Raw genomic sequence first — 14,378 nt, 5'->3', positions numbered from 1 at the left:
AAATTTTGTCTAAGTACTTCAAAAATTAAAATTCATAAAAAAATATAGTTAAAATATTTAAAATTCACCAAAAACAACTTCAATTCCATTCTGTTTATTTCTTTAGTTCATCAACTAACAATTGTTTGAGTAGCCTTAGGCCGTTGCAAATATTTTTCAAAGTTCATGTCACCTTTGTCCAATTTTCTAAGATACGGCGTTTTATTTGAGACTGCTTTCAAAAACGTAAGTCGGGGAATACGTATTTTCACGATAAAAAAAAACTCAAGATCAACTAAATTAGATTTCTGAACTCGACAGTTTGCTTGCTATCGTCCTTTCTCTCGTCGGCAACAAAAAAAAAACACTTTAATATTACGGCATTTTCTTTAAAACTGTTTTTAAAAACTCGAGTCATGGAATCAATATCAGAGTCAGAGTCGAGGGACATAAACTTTATAACATATTTGCAACGACTTTAAAACATTTAAAGATATGAAAACACAACATAGGCAAAATATAATGGTTGAAAGTATTAGAAAAGGAAATATTTTAGCAAATAAATTAAAATGTAAATAAAAATCAGCATAATTAGGATAGCGGAATCGTGAGTTCAGCTGATTAAAATTCTACAAAATTTCACAAAATTGACTGGGAATTTTTTTAAGCGATGCATATTGTGTGTCAGGGGGTTCTACTTTGAACTTCTGCTAACTTTTTCAGTAGCATTCCTGTGTGCAATTATTCTAAAGAATTATCTTTTTTGCGGTTATTTTAAGCAGATTTTAGAGTACAGTCAAAACTCGAATATCCAAATTTTTGATTATCCGATGCTCGATATAAGAAAGTTTGTATGGGACAATGAATAAAAGATATATTCAGGGTCATATTTAAATAAGACAATCAAAAATAAAATAACTACATTATTCGACTATCCAAAGTGATTTTTTTTCCACGGCCTTCGAATAATATGGATACGGTCACATTCTGTAAGTGGCATGTTGATAAAATTATTTATTTGCCGAGAAAAATCACTAGCCTTAGTCATAACTTTCATAAGATTATTTTAAATAGCAAACGCAAAATTGATGAAAGGTCAACTTCATTTCACAAGGCCTTTGAACTTTTCAACACACACGTCCCGAAAAGAGCGCAATTACTTCAGATTCATCATTCAAAATAATGGGGTCTGCCGCGTTTTGATCACTAAACCTCCCAATTCATCATTCTGCTTAATTTTCTTTGTACCAGTTTCCTAGAACCTATTCAAAGTCAACGAAACATTCATCTTCTTTAGTGCCACTGACTGCGCGCCCTCGCTGCATGCACTCAATCATCATCGCCGCGAAGACCACCACCGCTGGTGCCTCATCCTGGCCAAAACACAATCATCATCGCCGATGATCACCAAGTGCGAGCACGCCGCTGCCGACTGATGGCAACCTGTAGCCATCTGGTTAGTGTGCCGGAGGAAAACCCCCCTGAAGTGTCTGTGTGCAAGCGCGTTGGTTTTGTGTATATACAAAATTTGAAGGAACGTACACCCAAATCGGAACAGTCTGATGAGCAAACAAAGGAGAAGAAGGACAATCGTGAGTGAGCAACTTTGCAAAAAATCTTTTTCTCACTTGCTCAAGTAATCTTTGTCAGGGAATTGATTTAAATTTTCATAAAAGACTTAAAAGTTTCGTTTCGTTTACCTCAAAAACTCAAACATTTTATCTGAAAACTCAGCATGAGAAAGTCATAAAGGGGCGGAGATTTATGAGAGATGAGCCACGAGCGCACAGTCAGTGGTGGCGTCGTTTCCTGAACAATCAACATACACACAGCCATACCTCTACCCATATGGGCAAGGCGTGGTGTTTGTTTTGATTCGAACTCAAACACGCGGGACGACCGTGGAGGAAAATAATGGAAAGCGGAAAACGACGCACGAGTAGCTCGACTAATCTAAACAGCTTCCCGTTTTTTTTTCTCTGAGAGGAAGATTGTTGATGTTTTAAAATCTATTTCACGTCAGATAACGGGGAAAGGTACAATGACTCTTAGGGGAAGGTTTTTTTTGTGGGATTACTTCCGAGGAAATCCAGAAACGGAAACCTCTTGAGATAATTGCTACGTTAGACGTAAGAATTAAGTTGAAGTTTGGTGTCTGATTTCAAATGTTTGAGGAAGGTAGAATTTGTAGTTCAATTCGTTGTTTAAAAAACGTGAAACGTTACGTGCAGCGATTTAGAAACGCTAATTAATTCAAATTTATTTAAATACTAGTTTTTCACCGAAAATCTGAAATACAAAAAAAAACTTATTACTTTTCAACCTATAGGTTGGCAAAACGAACTATCCTACGAGACGTGCGAGACGTAAAAAAATTAAATGCACATTTGCATCCAATCGAATAAAAACAGCTCAATAACATAAAATTGCATTAGGTTTTACTTTTATTATCAAGAATATAAATAATATAAAATTTGTATCATGTGAAGGGATTTTCTTATCGTTTTGGCAAAATTGTAGGTAATGACGAGGACAATTCAGAAATACATTGTTATTCACATTTTAAATCAAACAGTCAAATTGCTTAAAACCCAATTGTTAACTACCGTCATCAGGGGTGACATTGGGTCTGGGTGGGATTGGATCACAATTTTTTGAGCTAAGCGAAAAGAAGAACAAAAAAAATTTAAGAAAATATGATTTTTTAAAAGTTTATGATTTTAAAAGGATGATAAAAAGTTTTCTAATATGCCTTCAAAGTGTAACTGACGATATTTTAGACGATTTTTTCTGTAAAAAACTAAATGTTTGTAAAAAATTTCGACCTTGAATGAGAATATTTTCAAAATTTAAAATTCCACCCACGCATTTTTTTAATTTGGTCCAAACTGTGAATTTTGTAAAATTGTATACTTGTAGACTTTTTCAAATATAAAGCTTGATTGAGATTATGCGCTACCCCCCCCCCCCCTCCCCGTCTTCTAAAAATTGGTCAAAAAAATCAGGGGGAGGGGGGCAACATTTCTTTTTAATTAAAACATCAAAAAATGAATGAAAATAGAAATTTAATCAACTGAAAACAATCTAAAATGCATTTTTATACATTGAAAGAAAAACAGAGAAAGGCAATTAAAATCCAGTGAAAACAGATCGCACCCCGCGAACAGGCGAGATCCCGGAACTACGTAAACGTAAACTTATGGTTCCCCCGCATGTTTGGGGTGGTTTAAAAATATCATAATTTTTTATGTAATTCCGATGTAAAGCACCGCAAAAAATCGGGCGAATAGTTTCCGAAATATCATTAGTTGAAAATTACAGAAATTAGATCGATTAGCGAAACAGTATAAATCGAAAATACATATATCGATGTCTCTGTGCTCTCTTGTGTTTACTAGATAGGAAAACCAGCAAGCTTAGTACAAGAGAGCACAGAGGCATCGATATACTCAGATAAAATTAAACAATATTCAGGTGATTTTTTTTTTGACAAAGCTACATTCAAAAAATAAAACTTGTTTATTTACAATAATAAAATATTTAAAACGATGAAGGCTCAAAAACCATTCTACAGACAGTGTCAAACATAAAAATAAACAAAGCATTAAATCGATAAGCGACGAAATTTTTCGATCTCAAAATCCATTCTTAATTGCGAGTTCTATTCCAAATATTTTTAAACGATTGTTATACAGCCCAGACTCGATTATCTGAAGTCCTCGGAAAAAAAAATCACTTCGAATAATCGAATCACGAAATAAACATTTTTTTCTTTGTCTTGTCACCAAAAATGCTCATTTGGAAATTTTAAATCCAAGATGGCGGCCAAAATGGCTGTGAAAATGCATTTGGTTTACTAACATCCCGAGCAGACGGAAATAACTTGGGAATAACATTTTTAGATATTTGAAAATACTAGGCCAATAACATTTTATGTTATTTATAACAGGATTTGTTATTCGTCGTTATGGTTTTTTTTTATTGGATTGTTTTTGTTATAACAGCTAATAACATATTTAGTTAATCTTCGAACAAATCTTTGTTATTATGTTTTATTATTTAAACAACTAATCCTATAATCCTAATAACAGTTGGAGTTATTCTTCCATAACAAAAAAAAATATTCCCAAGTTGTTTTGGCTTTCAACAAATATCAGACCAATAATAAATTTTGTTATGATAACAAAACTGTTATTGAACTCTTATTCAAAAATAGATTTTTCATGAAGATTCCATATCATTTTCTGTTATTTTAACAGTATTTGTTATTGAAATGGCATGTTATTACCGTTTGCCCGGGATGCAATCAACCACTCAATTTGACAAAACAAAACTCGAAATTAACCTTAAAAGTGAGAAAATACTAAAAAAATCCCTGGTTCCGTTTTCCTATGTTTCCAAGAAACCTTTGGATAATAAAACTTTGGGCAGTCGAGGCTTCGGATAATCTAGTCTGGACTGCAATGGAAATTGAAAAAAAATCATGATTATGTCGACTCACAACATGATGGTTATGATTTGATTTTTCTATGATATTTAGGTGAAGCTAATTGAAAAAATAATCCCAATTTCTTTGGAATACTTTAATGGAAAGTTATTTCTCCTGACAAAAAAACACTTTCCAGTTTTCTCGACGTACATCACCTGTGCACTCCCTCCATCACACCAAAGCCCCCAGAAAACCGAGTGGTTGTTTGGAAAAGAGTCTATAAATAATAAATTAGAAAACGAACGAATCTCTAGGAGTGGAGGGAGATAGAACGCAGCGTCAGCCACCATTACCACCAACACCACACGCCCTAGCCATATGAAAGCAATAAATTTCCTTTGATGATTTTCACCTCTAGCCAACGTTTTCCGAGCTCTCTGCCTCTTCCGCGGGGGAACCATTAGTTTACGTTTACGTAGTTCCGGGATCTCGCCTGTTCGCGGGGCGCGATCTGTTTTCACTGGATTTTAATTGCCTTTCTCTGTTTTTCTTTCTCTCGCGTTGATTTGTAGAGCTTGTCTAAGCGCACACCACAAACACACGAGATGGTTCAGGAAATGCAAAGCAACGTTCCGGAGGAGCTGTACAACCTGACCCAGCTGGCGGAGGTGTCGATTGCGGCTGGAAAGCTGAACACTTCCAGTGCTGAAGGACCGACGCCACCGCAGACACCAGGAGAGCAGCAGTATCATCAGCTGTACCATGGTCAACATTACCATCAGCCTTACTACCATGGTGGTGGTGGTGGTATCAAGTACTACACCCTGCAGCATGAGTCATTAGGGTCAGCTTATCATCCGTCGGTCTATCAGCACCCGAGCGGTCCTTATCATCAGGTGGTGCGTCGTGCTGAACTAGATAACGACGTGCACGACGAAGAGAGACTACGCCGAAGTACGGAATCGGCTAATCTGGGCAGTGCATCGCCCGCTGGCCATTCGGCGGCGACCAAGAAGAAGTGGAAGCACAACTGGGAGATCAACCGGAATCTTAAGCTGCAACAGCAGCAGAGCCAGCATCAGTACAGAATCAACAAGATAAAGGAAGCGGCCGTCGATGATGAGCGAGCAGATTTTGCAGGTGACGCCGCACTGACGTACTACAGCTCAACGATACGGCCAATCGGAGTCAGTCCGTCGAGACCTACCAGCAGCAGTAGTGGTTACGGAGACGATCGGCGGAACTCGTACGCGTCGGAAGAGTCGGAAGATTCTAGCTCGTACTCGTACTCGCACAAGGTGTTTGACCGGAAAAAGTCCCGAACGTTGTCGTGGAACAGCAGTGGAAGCAGCTACAGTCATGGGGAGGAGCGGCGATTGAGTGGGGCTGAGCACCGGGATGACGGTGAGTGTCGGCTTGGGTTCGATGAGCACGATGAGCACGACGGAGAAGTAGCGGAGCGTAGCTTTGAAGGTAGCAGTGGGGATGAGACCGGCTCACCAGATGACGTGCACGGGTGTCCGGAGTGTGGAAAGAAGTACTCGACTTCTTCGAATCTGGCCAGGCATCGGCAGACACATAGGTGAGTTGAAGGAAGGAATCATATCCAAATGACTTTTGTAACGTAATTTCGCTTTCGCAGATCTCTCCAGGACAAGAAGGCCCGCCGTTGCCCTCACTGCTCCAAGGTGTACGTCTCGATGCCGGCGTACTCGATGCACGTGCGCACGCACAACCAGGGCTGCCAGTGTCCGACCTGCGGCAAGTGCTTCTCGCGCCCGTGGCTGCTCCAAGGTCACATCCGGACGCACACAGGTAGGTCCCGTTCTCGCAACGATCTTCTATTAATAACCATTTCGCTCATGTACGCTTTTCCCTCTTCTCGTTTCACGCCCAACTCCAACCGACCATCTGGACGCTCACGTGTGTGATTTATGGTCGCAACAGGTGAGAAGCCGTTCAAGTGTAACGTCTGCCAGAAGGCATTTGCGGACAAGTCGAACCTGCGAGCGCACGTCCAAACGCACTCGAACACGAAGCCCCACTCTTGTGCCCGCTGCGGAAAAGCCTTCGCGCTCAAGTCCTATCTGTACAAACACGAGGACTCGTCCTGCATGAAGAACAAGACGTCCGGAAAGCACCCGGGAAAACCAGCGGGACACTCACCCAAGAGTGGCCGCCGGAAGGTCGAAAAGGACCATCACGGATCATCGCCGTCTTCGTCTTCCTCATCGTCTTCGTCCAGCAGTGATGGCCATTCCTTCCCGGGACCATACCCTCAACGGTCATCGATGAGTCCGCTGGATCTGGCACTGCAAACCGAAATCCAGCTCAAAAAAGACGCCGTCCGGGCCAAGATCCGCGAGGTCCTGGAAGACAACTGCAAAAAGTCAGCCCAACTGAAGGCCGCAGCCGCAGCAGCTGCAGCAGCGGCGGCAGCTACGGACAACCGTATCAGTGTGATCCGGACTACCGCCAGCAGTCACGAGGGATTCTGCCGGCAACGGGATGACCCTCGTGACGCCATCCAAACGGAGGGAAACACCGCCGCCATCCCCACTAGCTATGACTATCCCCGAGGGTACGCCATCATTGCGTAGCCGGCGGCCATTTTGTTTTGTTGACATTGGAACGAACCTAGCATTTAGCAACCTTGGTAGATATGTAACGACCTTTGTAACGCAAGTATTCAATCTTGTTCAACGATTTGTATCGCTCTCAGTAGCAACACTGAAGACAGATCTGTGAATTCAAAAATGTGCCTTAGATATTTGTACATACTTTTAGAAGTAGCAGCTAGTTATTTTATTTGTAAAATTTGTAAAACCCACATCAGTAAACAAACGATACCACAACTCAGCTAAACTGGACCAAAACAACGCGAATTGAGCATCTCGAACCCGATCGACCCATCTCAAACTGTACAATTTCGTGACCGATTCGGATGCTTGCCTTTTGTAAACTTATTTTTTGTAGGCTTAATTTTGTTTCATTTCTCATTTGTACAACGATTATACTTTCTCTATACGTTGCGTTTGTGCAGCGGCGAAAAAACAAAAGGACGAGATCGTTCTAGTCTTTTTTTTAGTTGTATTTTGAAACAGCCTTAGTTTCGTCTTAGATTTTTAAGTTAGAACCCTTCAGTTTGTTGCATTTGTGTAATTTTGTGCCATTGCCACCAAACAATGAGTTATTCTAATCATTTTCGTTTTTAATTTTCTGTAATCTTTTACGTTAACTCTTTATTTGTAGGAACACAAATAAAATAATCTTGCCTCAACGAGATTCTCATGCTGATAACGATGGTGCCATTACTAGCTAGTATCGAATGTGTAGTATTTAGTTTGTAGTATTTTGAGTTTACTCTTTCGGAGCCTAGTGGCCGGAAATGTGCAATAAAAGTAGGTTGGTAAGGTCGAACTGACATTTTTCAGTGCAAAAGGGATTACATTAAGCGAACTGAGAAAGGATGACGTTAGTAGCTAAGCGATCCATTGTATTATAACTACCCAGCGTAGCGAGTAGTTTCATTTTTGTAGTGATTAGTACACACCTTGACAAGACTTATTATAATAAAGATTTTATATGAAAGTTTATTGTTGTTCTCATTTTGGAAACAGAAATTCCGTCTTTTTTTATTTCAGTGATTTTACTGTCAGAGATTGCCTCATTCAACCTTTAAAAATCACACCTCCCAATTTTACACATTTTTTGCTGTGTACCTATTAATTTCTGAAAAGTCGCAATCATAACCTACAACAGTGCCGAATTGATCAGATGATCCCTTTTTCAGTCCTAAATGAGTTAAAATTACTTCATTAAAAAGGTAATATTCAACCTTTCAAAATCACACCTCCCAATTTTACACATTTTTTGCTGTGTACCTATTAATTTCTGAAAAGTCTCAATCATAACCTACAACAGTGCCGAATTGATCAGATGATCCCTTGATAAGATGCAAAATGTATTACCCACCAGCCCCTAATATTCTATGGAGACTTGTATGGAATAATTTCTTTTTACATGGGAAAAGACAATTTTTGAAATTGTGGTGAACGACTCAACAAACTCTTTAAAAAATATTTCGATAGGGGGCCATCCATCAATGACAAGCCGTCCCCCTCCCTCTTCCCAAGCTCAAGTCCTAATTTTAAATCAATACCTAGTCAATACCACGTTGCAATAAGATACTGATTAGTGTTCGTGAACGTAACGAGGCATGGACCCACAAATTTCCTTGCATTATGCAGTTTGCATAACCACCAGGCGTATTCAACTTTTCAGCTACGTTGAAAAAACGAAACAGTTCTCTGCCCACTTCTAGTACGGACTTCATTTACTTGATCTACCGCCAGTTTCACAAATGTACTATGCGGTATGATTAAAATGAAGTATTAGTAACTTCAACACTTCTTTTTGAAAAAAAACGTGTATACTAAAACGTATAGAATCACTTCAATTGATTGACAAGAATCTTCATTTGTATAGACTTGATTGGTATGAATTTCTTGTCGTTTCCTCCTTAATCGCTTGCAGAGTGTGTAAGTTGTGAGTATGAGACGTAAACAAGCTCTTCACATTACCTTATTTGTCTGTTATGTTATTTACGTCTGTTTTGTTCTTTAACCACGACAGCGGATCTGAAAATAAAGAGGAGAAATGGGTTAATAGTGTTACCATCACAGGAATTACAATTAGTGACAATCACAAATAAGGCCTTTCTGTTGACAATACTGTCAATCCTTTGTTTAATTAAGTTGACAGCTTCAGATAAAACAGAAATGTCATGTTATGATTTTTACTACATTGGATTCAGAATCACGCCACTACCGGAAAACTTGTTAGTCGGTATTCCAATGTTTGCAACAAATACCGCCATCAAATTCAAATAAGAATCCAAACAACTATTCAGCAAAAGCGCCACCTTAATGCAGTCGTAAAGCATTCGCTTTAACTGATATTCAGCAAGTCCGAAACGCTTTGCAACCGTTGCGCCAACAAAAAACGTTCGAACGTGTTCAAGCGTGCGCATGCGCACTGTTTCGCCTTCCCCGCTTCGTTCGAAGCTATTTTTAGAACACGGCACGCTGGGATGAAATTTCGCTCTGACCAACCCCTCATCGTACCGGGTTCCATAGTGTAGCGGTTATCACGTCTGCTTTACACGCAGAAGGTCTCCAGTTCGATCCTGGATGGAACCAATTCTTTTTTGTGCTGGTTTGTTTTTAAAAGTGGCTATACCCGGAAAACGTTTGTAAGATGTTTTGCGGGCAGTACTTGGTGCATTATTTACGACCTTTTTGCACATTCTTGCGCTGGAGTTGTCAGAATGAAATACGGAGAACAATTGATCACTGTTTTTGCACTGCTTTTGATGACAATTTGCGAGTATCATCAGCCGGTGGAGATCTTTCCGTAACGAATTCACGCAGATGTCAAGATAACGCGTAGACTTGTTGACGAGCAGACGGCGACGTGACACGAGATTTTCTTGACCTTTGTTAAACGGTTGGCATTTGCGGGTTGGGCAGGCAAAAACTAACCTTCATACGTCATAAACTTTTATTATATGGAAATTATTGCAATTGTTTTTCCTCTCTCCTGGTCAGTCCGGTTAGAAAAAGTAGCAAAACCTTGCTACATAGTTTTATGTGGAGGTTACAATGTAATATTTATGGCGCCCAAGATAGGGCCTAACTTGCAAAAGGGCCAACTGCGGATGGATGAGTGATTGATGTGTGATTTATTGTTGCCAGAAAGAGGTGAGTCCGATACGCAACAATGTTGCTAGAAATTTGACGTCAATGTCACGTTCTGACAATCTTAGTCGCGTTTTTTAAATGTTGATAGTTAAAAGTTTTCTATAATTAGGGATAACTCAAAACTAAAATTTAACACCATTAGACTCACATCTGGAACTTGGCAATCCCAGTACCAAATGAAGTAATCTTAATCGCTCACAATCATCTCCGTAACACTTTTGCTTAATTGAGTTAGATATCCATCACGTCAATTCATCTCGGGCGCGCGTAGTCCGACGATACGACGTTAAATATGGTTTCGAAACACTTAGTAACTCAATACCGAACCCGAGAGTTCCGAAACCAGCAAAAACTAAAATGCACAGCATAAATCGCCCTCGCGGCTGGAAAAACCGCTCTAAATATGGTTATGAAAAATGATCGTTTTATGGGGCCAAGCGAAGACCAACATGACGAGAGACAGAGAAACCGTGGTATTGTTTGATTTGACAGGCTGGCCTCGGCTGGCGGGGCTTATCTGATGGTGGAAAAGTGTGGAAATTAATACTTGTTTGCTTTATTGATGGATTTTAATTAGCTCAAATCAATTATTGAATTAATGTGTGCTGCCTAGGGCCCGCAGGGTGTTAAAGTTTCTTAGGGCACTTAGTATCGGGAGCGATTGAGTGCGTTTGCCCATTGATGGGCAAAATTACTATTACGCAACTTGGGCGATGCCAGAACAGACGAGATGATTGTTCGATATGACCTAAAACTTTTACGAGCATTAGAATCCGTTGGAGGAAGTTTTATTTCTCACGCGGTAAATTTTATTACAACATGAAACAAAACTGGAATCGATGTTTGGTAGAATAATTGATGCTAATCATTCCCACAAAAAGAACATAACTTCAACAACCATGATTTCCATACATAATCTATTCAAATCCTGTTTAAATGCTACTAATGACAAAATTAGGCAAATATCAAACAAACGAATTGTGTCCCGCCTTCACATCCAAAAGGAATGTTTGGTTCCATCCAGGATCGAACTGGAGACCTTCTGCGTGTAAAGCAGACGTGATAACCGCTACACTATGGAACCGTGTTGTACTGCAAAATGGGAGTTGTTGCAACGAGCGGTTGTTCTACTGGATTTGATCATAAATTAATTTGAAAATTTAGGTACCACATAAAAAAAAAGTTTATTATATGTACTAGAATAACAATTTTCAAAAAAGAGAAGTATAATGTAACAAATCCAAGAACAATTATGCGCAAGACCTTCAACATTTCAATGAAAATAGACGTGCAATCAAGTGAAAACAATTTTAAATTAATTTGTCTACGTTGATACAGTCCATTCATTTGGAAATTAAAGAGGCAATTAAACATTCAAATTTGACTAAAATAGGGTCGCATTACTCGAATTTGATGTTAAAAGTGAGAAAATAAAATAATACGAAAAACAATTGTTCATGATTCGATCATCCAAAGTCCTATACAAACCTTCGGATAATCGAGTCTGGACTGTAATAATTTTCAGCTTGGTTGAACAAGATAAGAAATATTATGAAGAAAGAAATACAATGAGACAGTGGAACAACTATAGCTTAGAGGACAAATCTATCTCTTATTTTGGTCATAACACTTTATAATAGAGTGGTAAGGGGCCATCCATAAACCACGTTGACAATTTTCGAGTGGTGTTTTTGTCTGTTACAAAACAAAATTAATATTATCAATATTGCACCGTCGCCTAACTGATTGCAAAAAAAAGTAATTTTACCGTTATTTGAACTGAAAACGTGACATTACACCAGAAAAGTGGTAAAAATACACATTTTCAGAGGTAAAATTACACTTTTTTTTTGACATTAAAGATGTACCCCTTCCCATATGTATTATTACCGTCATCTGGGCGAATCGGGACTACAGTCAAAATTGGGGCAGCAGTGTTTAGAGCACTTAAAGGTTTTAGATTTGGAAATGAATGTACACAATTTGTTGGTCTGAGTCTGTTCTATTAGAAACCATCCAGAAAAATCGAAATATTGTGCTCTAACATGGTTAAAACTACTGTCTCAATTCACCCCATGATTTGTTTTACTGTGTGGTCGCCATCTTGGAATTTTTATCCGGTAATATTACATCTGGGAATAAAAATCTTTTATGTCTAAATGGAGGTAATATTACATCATGAATGATGATGATGAAACCTTCAGATTTTAAATCTTCCAAATTTACACATTTTATTACTGCCTAAGCTGGGAATCATGTTTAACTCAGGGCCTAAAACAAATCTCATGATTTTATTGTCAGAAGTGAAACTTTAACAAGAACATCATATAATTGAATCTATTCTGTAGTTGATTGCCGGTTTTAGCGGTATACGCACTTCGGAAGGAACCGGTCAAGAAAAAAATCAAATGGGCAGCAACGGCAGCGAAAGCAAGTCAGAGAGGGTGAAGAAAAGCCCCAAGAAATCGCTCCCTCTCTTTTGTTCTGCTGTTCGTAAAGCTGTTTCTTGACCCCTTTCCTTCCGATCTGCATACTAGCCTTTTACAAAGAAAAAAATGGTAATATTACATCTTTTATGTCAGAGAGAAATGTTAAATTACATCTGAAAATGTGTGGATTTACAATGATTTTTATTAGTACAGTCCAGAATCGATTATCCGAAGTTCGATAATCCGAAGGTTTGTATGGAATTTTGTATAATAAAATCACAAAGAAAAATTATTTTTTTTCGTTTTTTAAATTTTTTTTAACATCAAATACGAGTTTTGCTACCCCATATTAGTTAAATTTGAATAGTTGATTGTCTAATAAATAATAAAATGCATTTTTTTACAGGAGAAAGTGGGGCAAGTGTAACAAGCTATGGAAATGCTGGTTATAACCCATTAAAAACGTTAAAAAATCTGTCGGATTTTTTATAATCATCTTATTCCAGACTTTGATAGAATAAGTTTTAAAAAAATCATGTTTTTTAATGTAAAACATTGAATTTAAAATTTTTGATTTTCTGTACGTTCTAATCAACTAGTGGGGCAAGACGAACAACCCGTTGGGGCAAGAGGAACAATGCATGAAACAACATGCTAATGTGCTAACAATTGAACTGTTATCACTTAGATACATCAGATTAGAATGTATTTGAAACGTTTCTTTCATTTTTAGATTAAGTAATAATATTTAACTAAAAATTTGATCGTTTTTACGAAATAAAAATACTACTCAGATGTGGCTGGCTCTGGTTGTCATCGATGACAATTGAACAAGTCCGATTTGCGATGCCTTTCCGTCGGATCGCAGGGTTTTTTCGCGTTCGTCGTCAGTGTGAAACAACAACAAAACCTTATCATACCATTTCAGCTCAATAAAAACATCTCAATTTAAAGTACACTGTTAAATCCTTTATGATTTAATTACAAATGATTTTGGTTCTATCTTTCGACAGCCGGCTGTCTAAGATTAAACCATTTCATTTAAAATTTAATAACCGATTGCTTGCCTTGAGAATAATACAAAATACCGTTCAACAAATACTATGATTTTGGGTCGCATCATCGTTTTCTATGATGAATCCTGACCAAACACCCTATCCTACTAACACATTTACAGGTTCCTGGCACTCGTGGGGTGTAAGCACAGGGCAAACCAGCTGCCCTAGTAGCAACCAGCGCTAACTAACATTCCCGTCCCTTAAAATCGAGATCTTCAAACTGACATGGCGGGCGCCGTTGGTGGCCAATGATTGTTACCTATTCGCAACTGATCTAGTTTTAGCAATCATGGTGTTTTATCTTTTCAGCGCATTCATACATGCTGTTGATAAGGGAAACACCACTAGATCGTCGAAGCCTATGATCAGTAGTGCTGAAAGAATATTACGGTTCTGATCAGCAACGGAGGGTCTCTCATGCTCATGCTAAAAAAAAAATCTCAGATGATAAATAGTATATTTTCATAATATCACTTTATTTTGAATGGACAATTTTTTTAACAATTGTTTATCAGTTTTTAAGTACTTTTTTGTATTTATTTCCCAATAAAATATGTTTTTGCAGCAATTCGTAATTATTTCCATACTAAAAATCCATATGGTACACTTGCCCCACCTGAATAATATTTTTAAAAGCTCTCAACAAAAATAACCAAAAGTTAAATCATACTTTGTAATAGGTGCAAGTCATTGGCAGGGACACTACTGATCTAAGAAAAAT

At 38.3% G+C, this 14,378-nt stretch overlaps 2 protein-coding genes and 2 non-coding genes across 4 annotated transcripts in view; 3 read left to right on the top strand and 1 right to left on the bottom strand.

Moving 5' to 3' along the window:
- Positions 1–14,378, top strand: part of LOC120418995 (uncharacterized) — a 456,309-nt gene that overhangs the window by 202,971 nt on the left and 238,960 nt on the right. The gene's annotated exons all lie outside the window — the stretch shown is intronic.
- Positions 4,981–7,999, top strand: LOC120419001 (zinc finger protein 765-like). Its single transcript, XM_039581573.2, has 3 exons — positions 4,981–5,990; positions 6,051–6,223; positions 6,356–7,999. Exons 1-3 carry the CDS (start codon positions 5,014–5,016, stop codon positions 7,006–7,008), a joined length of 1,803 nt encoding a protein of 600 aa, XP_039437507.1. The 5' UTR covers positions 4,981–5,013; the 3' UTR covers positions 7,009–7,999.
- Trnav-uac (transfer RNA valine (anticodon UAC)) lies at positions 9,537–9,609 on the top strand. Its single transcript has one exon. It is a non-coding gene; the product is annotated as a tRNA-Val (tRNA).
- On the bottom strand, positions 11,182–11,254 carry Trnav-uac (transfer RNA valine (anticodon UAC)). Its single transcript has one exon. It is a non-coding gene; the product is annotated as a tRNA-Val (tRNA).

Source organism: Culex pipiens, chromosome 3, assembly GCF_016801865.2.
Source record: "Culex pipiens pallens isolate TS chromosome 3, TS_CPP_V2, whole genome shotgun sequence".
Lineage (NCBI taxonomy): Eukaryota > Metazoa > Arthropoda > Insecta > Diptera > Culicidae > Culex > Culex pipiens.
The sequence above is the reverse complement of the archived record's forward strand: the minus strand, read 5'-3'. Positions and strand labels throughout refer to the sequence as shown.